This window comes from Tursiops truncatus, chromosome 7, assembly GCF_011762595.2.
Source record: "Tursiops truncatus isolate mTurTru1 chromosome 7, mTurTru1.mat.Y, whole genome shotgun sequence".
Lineage (NCBI taxonomy): Eukaryota > Metazoa > Chordata > Mammalia > Artiodactyla > Delphinidae > Tursiops > Tursiops truncatus.
In genome coordinates, this window is record NC_047040.1 from 35946231 (window position 1) to 35958883 (window position 12653).

The 12653-nt window shown below is 39.5% G+C and overlaps 1 protein-coding gene across 3 annotated transcripts in view; it reads left to right on the forward strand.

The window, feature by feature from the left end:
• The window catches only part of SATB2 (SATB homeobox 2), a 196268-nt gene extending 184067 nt beyond the window's left edge, over positions 1 to 12201 (forward strand). For all 3 annotated transcript variants that reach the window (XM_033859920.2, XM_073807435.1, XM_019939203.3), the window contains one exon: positions 9046 to 12201. In XM_033859920.2, the coding sequence (XP_033715811.1) occupies positions 9046 to 9507 (462 nt within the window). In that variant the 3' untranslated portion in view covers positions 9508 to 12201. The remainder of the gene's footprint in view (positions 1 to 9045) is intronic.
• Positions 12202 to 12653: the final 452 nt, after the last annotated feature.

Genomic DNA, 12653 nt, shown 5'->3' on the forward strand with positions numbered 1-12653 from the left:
TATTGGTGGACTTTCTCCTTTGTAGATCTGTAGATTTTTGGAGTGAAAAGACACACAGATCTCTGAATTTGTTGCTAATTTTCATAACAAGTGTAGTTACAGAAAACTACGTGAGGCATTATACTGCTGATTCTTAAAACGTCCTCTCATTTTTTAATGACAGAAACTACTTCCGGAAACCTTACTTATGACAAGAACTCTGCTAAGTACTTAGCATGCATTATCTCACTTAATCCTCATAAAACTACAAGGAAGATTTTACAGATTAACAAACGCTGTGGCTCTGAGAAAGAAACTTGCTCACAGCTGCAAGGCTAGTAAGCATATGTGCTTTGGGGGATAAAGATTGGATTCAAAACGAGAACTTTGTGACCTCACAACTCCTGCTAACAAGGTTTATGTAAAAGCAATCTTAAGGATTATGTGATGCCCTGGAATTGTTTTTAACACAAAAAAAAATGGTTAAAAAATATATATACATATATATATATTTGCTCTCAGATACCTGCTAGATGTAAGTTCCTATAATGAGTGACAGTTTCTTTACTTTTAAAACATAGTTTTGCTACAAACGAATAATAGAAAGAAAAAACAATACGTTGTACAGAACAAAAATAGTAACTGGTCTGCAATTAAAGAAAGAGAGAATATGGAATTAATCCAGTGCAGCAGAACAAAGATGTACTGAGCACTTATGTGTGCCAATATGTAGCTTATAGTCCAATAATGAGATAGATGTATAATAGTTCTATTAATTATTAATTACTAATGCTAAATTCTCCCCACTGAGGTTTTGAGCTAAAATTAACAGTCTTAAGTGCTGATTTTGAAAAAAAGGGAAAACTAGGGGGTAGAGCTAGGTTGCTGAAACTTAAGACAAATATCTCAGTTATATGGTATTTTACATATAGTATATTTTAAAAATAGCAGCACTTATTCATTTAACAAATTCTAATTGAGTTATGCATGAGGGCTTTCCAGTTGTGCTAACCAATTGTTCTCATTGCCTGGTAAATATATTTTCTCAGGATTTTTAGTGGAAGAATGCTTTCCTTCTTCGGGTCAACTATATTACATTCTGTTATTTTAGATGAGGTAAAACTAAACAAGTAAAAATAATTCTGATATTAACTCAAATGCAGTTAGAAGTCATCTCCTGTTGATGCACATCACCACGTAGGACCTGAAGCTCTGGTGAGGCTCACTCCTGTGGGTGAGGCTTGTCGGAGAGAGGGGGATGTGGCCACCTGGGAGCCAATTTTAACCTATTACCTATTACCGCACTGGATCAGCCACCCTATACAGTCACCTCCTTAATAATTTCTCATTTTCTCTATATAAAAAAGACCACAAAGTCTCGGCATATTATAAGTAATCCAGTTCACCCCATAATGATACAGTGAATTATATACTTTCCTAAACTTAATCATTTAGGATCTCACTTCCTTCCCTGCAGGCAAAAGCCATTATTTTTTACACATGGCTTCCAGCTGGTTTTCATTGAGGCCTTCAAAATGTATTTGAACACTGAGTGGTTTAAGAAGAGCTGCTTTATCTTTCTTAGTCAGCTTTTGTCACAGTACCGTTTTGTCCTTGTGTTTTTAAACTTTTCAGTTTCAAAGGCAGAAAAACAACATATATCCTTATTACGATTGTGTTTTGTCACTGGGCAAGAAGGTGTTGGGTTTTATTTAGAAGTTGATATCTCTTTTGAATATATTTACAACCTTTCTTTCTTCATCGCCATCTCCATGTTCATTTATACACATGTATGTCATATTTCAGCCTGATGAGATTTTAGTGAATAAATAGGAAGGCAAGACTTATTAAACTTTTAAGTTTCTATTTGATTATGTCTTACCCATAACTTGTTCATCAACACCCAACTGTTGGAGACAGGACTCCTTACTAGAAAGCTTTGTAAATTAATAGGTCCAGTTACTATAGACTTTCCATAAATATTTGATAAATGGAATTTTTTTTTTTACTCAACCCGAGGTCGATGGTTTTAAACATAATTTCTTTTAGACATGATAAGCACTTCTGATGAAGAAGGCAGCCATCAGTTAAATGTAAGTTTACCATTCTCTCTTTTTTTTCCCAAGTTATTTATTTATTTTGGCTACACCGGGTCTTTGTTGCTGCGAGCAGGCTTTCTCTACTTGTGGCGAATGGGAGCTACTCTTCGTTGCAGTGCGTGGGCTTCTCATTGCGGTGGCTTCTCTTGTTGCGGGGCACGGGTTCTAGGCAAGAGGGCTTCAGTAGTTGTGGCACGCGGGCTCAGTAGTTGTGGCTCACCGGCTCTAGAGCGCAGGCTCAATAGTTGTGGTGCACGGGCTTAGTTGCTCCGTGGCATGTGGGATCTTCCCGGACCAGGGCTTGAACCTATGTCCCCTGCATTGGCAGGCGGATTCTTAACCACTGAGCCACCGGGGAAGTCCCCGTTCTCTTGAGGATAGAAGTGCCGATGCATCCTTCTGGTTGTTTTTATGATAGTGTTGCTATTTGTGATACTATGTTGAAAGTCCAGTAATATATTGATATTATGAGCTGAGTATTTCTTACTTAGTGTGTGGATACATGAATATTTCTCTTCTCTCTAGTGTTAGTGGTTGTTTCAAGTCCTACTGTGTTTGGGGCTAGATCAGAGGACATGACTGCAGGTCACAGTAAGGGTAGACCTTACTGACAGTAGAATGCCAAGGCCCTGCTGCTCTGGCTCCGCCCCTGGCAGCCCCTCAGTTGTCATTTCTCTCTAGCGGAGGGCTGTCCGAGCTATTCCTGTGATGGCAGTGCTGGTGGCAATGTGCTGTATCTGTGCTGTCTAGTATGGTATTGCACAGGGTGGTTATCTAGCACTGGAAATGTGGCTCGTGTGACTGAGGGAACTCAGCTTTTTCTTTTTTTTAGTTTTAATGAATTTAGATGTCAGTAGCCGTATGTGGCTAGTATCTGTTGTACTGGGTGGCACGGCTCTAACATGCTGCCTTCCTTGCAGTTCTTCAAATATACCAAGTGTACTCCTGCCTCCCTGCCTTTTCACTTGCTGTTTCCCTTGGTCTGCTTTGCTCTTTTTCATGGTTTGGTCCTCACTTCCTTCAGGCCTCTGCTCAACTCCTACCTCCTTAGGGAGCCTTCCTTGAACCACCGAATCTAAAATAACTTCCTCTGCCCCCAGTTCTCCTCCTTATGCTTGGCTCTATTTTTGCTTATAGTATTTATTACTACCTGATATCTTATTTATGGTCTGTCTCCTCTACTCTAGAGCCTCTGTTCAATTTTCTTATGTGATCTTGTGCACAGAAGACAGGAGAACATAATGTTTAAGGGCACGGGATTTAAAATCAGATATGTTTTAGATATCCAATCCTGCTAATTAGAAGCTATGAGGCCTTACACAAATTACCTATACTCTCTGAACCACAATTTTCTCATCATAAATGGAGTAAAAATGCTTACTCCAGTATTACTGTGAAAAGAAAATATATTTTTAGCAGTTAGGCCAGTGTTAGGCTCATAATAAACTTTACATGAATGCCAGCACCTATTATTAATATTAATAGTATTATCATTATTATTGAAGCCACCTTGATATTTCACTGCTGCGAACCCTAAGAAACTAACAATAGAAGCTACAAAAAAAGAAAGAGGCTTTTAAATAAACCTTTTAAAACTCTCTTTGTAGAAATTATCAATATCAGAAATGAATTGCCGACCAGATTAATTTAAGTTCAGTTGTGATGGAGAAAAATCCAAACCAAAATGAGATAGGATGAATTGTCAGGCTTCAGTTTGCAAAGGTCAAGAGGAAAGGGATGGATAGCTATCTTTACAGAATGATATATTCTGTTATTTGGGAAAGTCATGTGAAGAGAGATGAGAGACTTTAGGAATAGAAAGGTCAACTGCTAGGCCCCTTTTGAAAAAGGGGAAAAAGGATGAGTCTGGAAAGTGTGCAGACTTGGGCAGATTTACATAAATATCTGGGTAGCTGCTCCATTATACTTACCTTTTTTTAAAAAAATACCAGAAAACAATAATCTGGGCTTGGGAAGATCTTGTTAGGAAAGAGCCTATCTCTGTTCAGATGACAGGGCATCCTCTGTCTTGGTTGCAGTAATTGTAAATTTTGTGGTTTCAAAGAGTCAATCAGCCAGAAATGTATGCGTGAACTGTCAGATGAGCTGAGGAACAGGATGGCGTGTAGTCCATCCAGCGGGAATCAATGACATGATCTCAGGCCAGAGTTACTCAGGGTACTGGCTGGGGACAGGGACCAAACTTGAGTCATTCTAGTTAACAAACAACGAGTTTCAAACATCTCTGAGAAGTTCAGACAGAAAAACTAAAATTCACTTAAGTGGGTGTTCAGAAACCTGTCCTATGAAGACTAGACTAAAAGAGTTGGCATTAGTTAGTCAAGATGTGGGAAAGTGCAGAAAAGGTGACTTGATCCCGCTGTTTAGATGGAGGGTTTGGGGAGAGCATTTGGACTGATTTCCCCACCTGGGGAATACCACATCGTAAGCAGTAGGCTCTGCTCTGTTTTTGTTCAGAGTATTCACACCACTGGAAGAAGCACTACACGACAGTAAGAAGAATTTCCTGATTGTCATAATAATAAGCTACTGCAGGTGGCTAGTGAGGAAATGTATGCAGTTCTTTTTTTTTTTTTTTTTTGCGGTACGCAGGCCTCTCACTGTTGCGGCTCCTCCCATTGCGGAGCGCAGGCTCTGGACGCGCAGGCTCAGCGGCCATGGCTCACGGGCCCAGCCGTTCCGCGGCATGTGGGATCTTCCCGGACCGGGGCACGAACCCGTGTCCCCTGCATCGGCAGGCGGACTCTCAATCACTGCACCACCAGGGAAGCCCTGTAGGCAGTTCTTTTTGCTAAAAATTATAGAAGACAATAAATAACTCTCTGCCTGGAGTAATCAGAACATTTCAGGGGAATGAAGATAGTTGGGACAGAGTAACTTGGGGACTCTTTTCACCTCAGATGTTATGAATATTGCACTCCTTCCTATCTGCTTGAAGATACCAGAAATATTATTTAACCTTCTTCATGCAAATATTGTCATGGCTCCCAATATAGAGCATCATCTGACCTGACACAGGATATCTCACTTTGTAGATCATTTCCATTGCTGCTAGCTCTCTGAGAAACATCTTCCTCTCCTCTGATGGCAGCCACATTGTCATTGTTCTGTGGAAACCTACTATCTTAGACTGACAGCGCTCTGTGTTTAAAATTTCCAATTTTGAGGGTGTTCCTGAGATGCTCCATGTTTCTAGGTTGTTCTGGATCCAAGTAGCACCTTCACAAGGAACTGTGAGGACTAAATGAGTTAATCGATGTAAAGTTCTTAAAACTGTCTGGCACAGAGTAAGCGCTCAGTAAGTGGTGGCTACTCTGATTATTGTTTCTCCATTTCATGTGTGGCTTCTCTGTATCTGTGTGTTACTAGTGCTAGGTTCAAAGTTAAAAGGGGGGTGAAATAGGCCAATTGGTGGGACCTCAGGAGAAGAACGAACCCTATCGTGCAGAAAGATTATAGTAACTTCAAAGTATAGTTTTGGAAAATCTCTTTAAATCTAACCAATGAACAATGGAAAACCCCTAAAGAACCAATCTAATTATTTAATTAAGTGGAACCGTTATGCTGACTTTTACTACAGAAGGCAAGCATAATTTTAAAAATGGGGCATTTTAATTCTCTTTTGTTTTCCAATTATCGCAATTGCTCTAAAAGGGGGTCCTTGTGCTTGCGTATACATGTTGTGTGGGTACATATTCCTATGTAATTTCAGTCTCTCTCCTTCTTACTGACCCCCCCCAAAATAATCTTCAGCTGTTGATGTAGAGGTTCATGTATTACAGTGCTCAAGCTGCCCAGATTACAATCTTACAACCTCAGAGCAAATACCTTCCTGCCATCAAAGCTGCCATGAGCAGTGTGGGTCCACCATGCAGATCTCCTCTCCCTGCCAGCTATAATTAGGATGTTGAAGTAATGGAGCTCTCACTTTTTTGCTGATGCCTGCTTACCACAGCAGACCACATGCGTTTACTCTTAGTTGAAAGGGGTAAAGAAATGTCAAGAACATTCATTTTAATTGGTCGACACTATATGGACCTTCAGTGCCACTGTTTATGGTCTTCTGTTTTAGATTTCTTTCTGCCACCAGCCATCAGCTTATTATAATGGGTATTCTTATTTGCATTTGATTATCCTTTTATTGTTATTTTGATTGTTACTTGTTATGAATTATTATTTTAAAAGTTTAATCCTCTTCTGTTACCTAAGTAACAATGTCATCTGCCCTAATATCTATTAAATTCTACAGAAAAGACTGACATTTTCACATCGGTAAGAAATTAGTTTTTCATCAGGTAGTCTCTGAGACTAGGATAAATGGCAGAGATTGTTTTCTTAAATGCTTGCTTTGATGTTGATGTTTTGTAGTTTAAAAAAAATTTGTCATCTGGGTAGTGTGTGGTGGTGCTGGTAGTGGTGGTACCAATGTTTCTCTCGTGTAACTAGACACGTTTTCTTCTTCATTGACTGGACTGAGTTCCCCCTGAACTTTGGAAAATGTTTAATTTGTTACTCTAACATGGAAAACACCACCTAAAATAGGAGAGAATGGTATAAGAGAAACATGTGTTTTTTTAAAAAAGTGAACTCACTATTCTTAAAGGTCTTGGGAACTTCCAGGATGTTAGACACTGATCTGAGTGGAGGAAATTCGGTCTTTGCCTTTGGAGTTGACATAATACTTTCTAATGGGAACCTTCCGGGTAGCCTTTCGCTGTTTTAGCACTGCCGCTGATGTTGCAAGGTGTGAGCAGCAGCTGAGTTCCTCTTCAGGGTCCCATGCGCCCTCTCCAGGAAGTCCTTCTCACATAGGCCTCTGAGGGGGACAGGGGCGAGTTGTTTGGACAATCTCCTCTGTATTGCTTTCTCTTTCTTTAGTCAGATTGAAAAAGTTCATAAATATTAAAATGGGAAACTTTTCCATGCAGAGATGACGCTGAAGAAGCAGTTATGAGGATCAAGAATAAGCTTGCCTAACTAGTGTCAAATGACAAAACTAAACCAATGTAGTAATCAGTGTGATGTCCTTTATTCAAGGGGAACAATCCATGGGTTGTAGGGGGTACAGTTCCTCACAAGCAGGGGAACACTCTTCCAGAGGGATTTTGGGCCAGTTTTATAGAGCATTAGAAGTGGCGACACAGAAAACAGGGCATGATTGTCTGGGGTTGCATATCTGACCTTATTTAGAAAGATCAGAGAGCGAAGAAGTGAGTATGGAGCCCAGAGCTGGCGTTGCATTTGGGGATTTGCTGACAGGATACTGTGTTTCTGGTCAAGCAGAGCATTTATAGCAACATGAAAGTTCAATCTGCTGATGTGGCATCCCAGGCAGGAGTGGCTCCAACTTGGATCTAGTATTTAAATACTAGAGGTTTTTGTTTCGGTTTTGTTTTGTTTTCTAATGAGTGGGGAATAGGTAGAAATGAAAGAGAAATTTAAATTAATTACAACTAGAAAACCTTGACATGAAGGATAACAAAAAAAAAAAGGAAGTGGATTGCAGAACAAAGGATGAATAGTTTGTTCTCTAGCCTCTGCTGGACTGGTGGCTGGGATTCCTGGTTTTCACCCAGGCTACCCAGGTTCAATTCCTGGGCAGGGAACCAAAATCTTGCTTCAAGCCACCACTCACTGCTGTCTCCTTGACATCAGTAATACTGAGGAGGTCCATTTATATGAGTGTAATCGAGTCATTTAAAGGGCATAATTTAATAAAAAATTATGTCTTTTAATTAATTTGGAAGTTTTTATATTTTTAAAAAACATTCTTGTTTAAGGATTAAGATCAGGGCTAAAAGAAAATAAACAAAAGTTGTTCTTAATTTTATGGAGAATTGATTTTCTGACTCAAATACTTATTCCACTGTTATACTCTAAGAGTAATTATGAGGCTGATATAATAATGACTATCATTTATAGGATGTTTGCCCTAAGCCAGAGGTGAACAAACTCTGGCCCATGGACCAAATCCAGTCTGCCACCTGTTTTGTTTTTTTAAAATTAATTAATTTATTTATTTGGCACATTGGGTCTTAGTTGTGGCACGCAGGATCTTTCATTGCGGCGCATGGGCTTCTCTCTAGTTGTGGCGTGTGGATTTTTCTCTCGCTAGTTGTGGCACTTGGGCTTAGTTGCCTTGCAGCATGTGGGATCTTAGTTCCCAGACCAGGGATTGAACCCGAGTCCCCTGCATTGGAAGGCAGATTCTTTACCACTGGACCACCAGGGAAGTCCCTGCTACCTGTTTTTATAAATAAAGTTTATTGGAACATAGCCATGCTCATTTGTTTATGCTCACACTATAGAGATGAGGCATCACAACAGAGACGGTATGGCCCTGCTAAGGCTAAAATATTTCCTATTTGGCCCTTTGCTGAAAAAGTTTGTCAACCTCTGGTTTAAGGCAAGCACTGTTCTTTACATGCATTATGTCATTTAATCCTTCCGACATCCCTAGGAAGTCAGTGTCTTACCTTCTTTCATAGATGATGAAATTGAGGCTTTAAGATGTTTAGTGTCTTGCACAAGGACACCCAGCTAAGGGGAAGAGTCTGGACGTGAGCCCATGTGATCTCATTTGTAGAGCCTGCACTTTTCGTCTGGGTCCGGTTTCTTTGTCACTGGGCTTCAGAGAGGTAGCACACCACGCTAGTTAACAGCAAGGCCCTGGAGCCAGATCCTTTGAATTCGAATGACCTTTGGCAACAAATGACTTAACTTCTTTGTGCCTCAGAATGGAAACATTACTATTATTAACCTCTTGCTTTGTAGAGGAGATTCTGAATCTCCAGAAATTCTTTTAAGTTTTCAGAAGACCTGAACTTACCATGACTACAGCATCACTACAGTGCTAGCTAGACAACACCTATTTCACTGGGCTGATGGCTTTTGAAAGGTGAGATTGTGAATCACATGTTAATTTTGTTTAAATTTTAATTTTCAGGTCCTGCACAGACAGCAGTCTCAGCCAGCCAAGGAGAGCTCCCCTCCCAGAGAAGAAGCACCTCCCCCGCCTCCTCCAACTGAAGACAGTTGCACCAAAAAGCCTCGGTCTCGCACAAAGATCTCTTTGGAAGCCCTAGGCATCCTCCAGAGCTTCATCCATGACGTGGGCCTGTACCCTGACCAGGAAGCCATCCACACTCTTTCTGCTCAGCTGGATCTCCCCAAACACACCATCATCAAGTTCTTCCAGAACCAGCGGTACCACGTGAAGCATCATGGGAAACTCAAGGAACACCTGGGCTCGGTGGTGGACGTGGCCGAGTATAAGGACGAGGAGCTGCTGACGGAGTCGGAGGAGAATGACAGCGAGGAAGGCTCGGAGGAGATGTACAAAGTGGAGGCGGAGGAGGAGAGTGCGGAGAAAAGCAAGGCGGTGCCTGCTGAAATTGACCAGAGATAATGTGAACTGCCACCAGGCAAAGCAATACATCGGTCCAAGGATTTTCTGTTTTAGTTTCTTTAAAAACTTTTTTTGTTGTTGCTTTATTTTATTTTTGTCTTTTTTTTGGTCTGTTTTGTTTTCCTTACCTTTTTTTGACATTTCTCTGTTGCACAGGATACACCTGTAGACTGAATAAGTTCAGTATTTCTGAATCAGACATTGCCTTGGCAAAGACACTAAAGTGTTACGCTTTACAATGGACTGGATCGTAGTCATTATAATCACAGGAGACTCTGCCTTCATTATCCTTGCACTTATGGAAGAGACACCAGGCAAGTTCCAGGATGAAAAGACCTATGAAATAAATGAAGGAAGCTACAAGTGTGTGTGTATATGTATATGTATATATCTATATATTTACATATATATATTAAATTGCATGGGACAGAGAACTTTACAATCCGAAAGAATAGACTGTGAAATGAGTTCTTAAAGAAGAGACTTGTTTATGTATTAAAAAAACCACTTCACAGTGAGTCGCTTTGGCTTTTTGATAAACTGCGGCCTGCTCTCAGGGTGGGGTGACTATTTTTGAATTCCTATTTATTTTCTGTGTTTGTCCCTGATTTTTTTTTTTTTTTAATTCTATGGCTTCCTATCTGGCAGCTTGATGGGTAATTTTTGAGGTATGTATTTAACAAAACAAATCAACACTGCCAAAAAAAAAAAAAAAGAAAGGAAGAAAGAAAGAAGAAGAAAGTAAAGTGAAAAAAAAATCAGGGCACCTTAAAATGATACCAGTCAAATTAATCTTAAAGACACAATGCACACTTAAAATGACTCGCATTCCGTTATTCAACTTGTCGTTACTGTAGTGAACAGATGCGTTTCTGTGGACTTCCAAATGAGTAAAGCTGAAATTCAGTACAGAGAAAACTTGTCCATTAGTGCAGTCTCGATAAAATGACATACTGATGTCAGACAAATGGAATTCACAGTATGAGCCACATTTTATTGTGAAATTTATTTACCTGCTTGTGGCTTCAGATCTTAAAATTAGTAAGCCTGCTCATTTAAAACTTGTTTATTGTTGCTGTTTTCTTTTTCTTTTTTTTTAAAATAGAAAATAGTTCAGTGTAATATTAAGTTAGAAAAGAAGTTGCTGCCCAGTTAAAGGGGCTCCCTCTCAAATAAATCTCCATGCCTTCATCTCCCGAAAGACGTTTCTCATTTCTGTTTCACTTTGGGCTTCCTCTTTGTACGTATTCCATGCACCTAACCAGACGTTTTTAGTCCTTGCTCTCACGCACCTCATCCCTTCCCTACTATGGGGGCAGCCCTAGCAAGAACCTGTTTTTGAATCATTGTGCAGCTCCAGGCAATAGAGTAAGCAAAGCAATTTCAGTGGAATCACCTACTCCTCATAAATGGAAACATTTTCCCAGTTACCTACATAGCAGTTACCTTACATAAAGCAGAACTAATGCCGACTGGCTATTTAGTGGAATGAGCATTAAAGCTGCAATCTACTATAGTCCTCCCCCGCCTCTAGCTTCCCATCAGAAACCATTACTTCCCACTTCTACTTCTAGTCATTGCAAGAGGAGACCTCACCTTCAGGACTGGCCAAGTGAAACTAATCTCATGCTTCAAGGTGGCCGTCAAACAGTCCCACACGGTTGGATTTTTTTTAGAGTTGTGCTCTCATGCAGCCTTTTCAAAGACCTCATGCAATATCACTTTGAAAGTTATTTTCTGTTTACTACACAAACATTGTAATATAACTGTTAATACTATTTATATATTTGAAAGGTATAAAAGGTCGGAGTTAAAAAAAAAAAAACAAACCTCTATGTGTAGATATTAACTCAGAACCTAACAATATACAGGGAGAAGACATGTTGCAATACAAGCTAATTCTAGCTGCTCAGTAACCTCTGGAGTTTTTAAAGGGACATTTTCCTGTACTTTTTCAAATAATGATGTTTAAAAAGTTATCTTGACATGAGCGTCATATACCTTTGCAAAAGGATGGTTGTTTGCAGTCAAGCCCCGGGCCCATCCTTCCTATTTCTGTAGTGCTGCAGCTTTAATCAGAAAGTCCGTGGTTGCTGCTTCATAATATCCGAGTTACTCTTTTCCAAATTGTCTTCTTACACTGTTGCTGAAGGTCACTCTGTACACGTAATGGAAACTGATTTTGCCAAGCTCTTACAAGGTGGTTCATCTATCGATGGCATCCGCATTTGGTATCTTTTACACTTCAACCAAAAATTTATTAGGTATTTTTCAATGCTAAGTCTTGCCTTTTATTTTTTAATTTCACTGCCAAGTTTGCAGTGGTTCTAAGTGAATCTGTGGGCATTTTAGCCTGTGGTCTTGCCAGATCTTTGCGAATTACAATGCATATATGTCTATTTATTCAATATCTGTCATATAATATCTATTTGGAAGAAGAAACTTTCTCTTGTAGTGCCTCTTGACAAAGCACAATTTCCCGCCTTTTTTTTTTTTTTTGTGAAATGAAAAAACAAATTGTGTTTTATTGCGATATCAACAATGTGAATAAGGATTAACATATTGTAAATGTTCTTTTTTCCATGTAAATCAACTATCTTTGTTATCACTAAGTGATAATTAATTTTTAACTTATGTGCATTGTTAGGCTGTTAGAATTTTTTGGTTGTTAAAATAAAATGCATTCAAAAAATACGACTTTGTCAAGTATTTTACTGGGCATTGCCCTCTTTCCTACTTGGTTTTTGTGTGGAATGAGACCTGGTGAGTGTAAGGAAAATCCATTCCTTTATTTACAAGACAGCTTGTACCTGCAATTACAGATGTTTGAGTCCTGTCCAATGCAAGAATTTAATTGCACATGTGAATGTATGTGCACCTCTGTGTGTTTATAAACGTGTGCATGCTCACATCCTGGAACTGGCAACTGGGGGAGTCATTTGCCCAGATGTTTCGTTGTATACAAACAAAACTCAATTTATGAAGATATATTGATGGGCTTGCTTCTTTATTTTTCTAGTGAATATTTTCTGTTTATAATTAAAAACCCACAAATGACTGCGTGTCAGGAAACTTTTGGAGCACATATGTCCATGGTTAATGGACATAATAAAAGTCTTTTATATTTAGAGCCGGCTGCCATAATG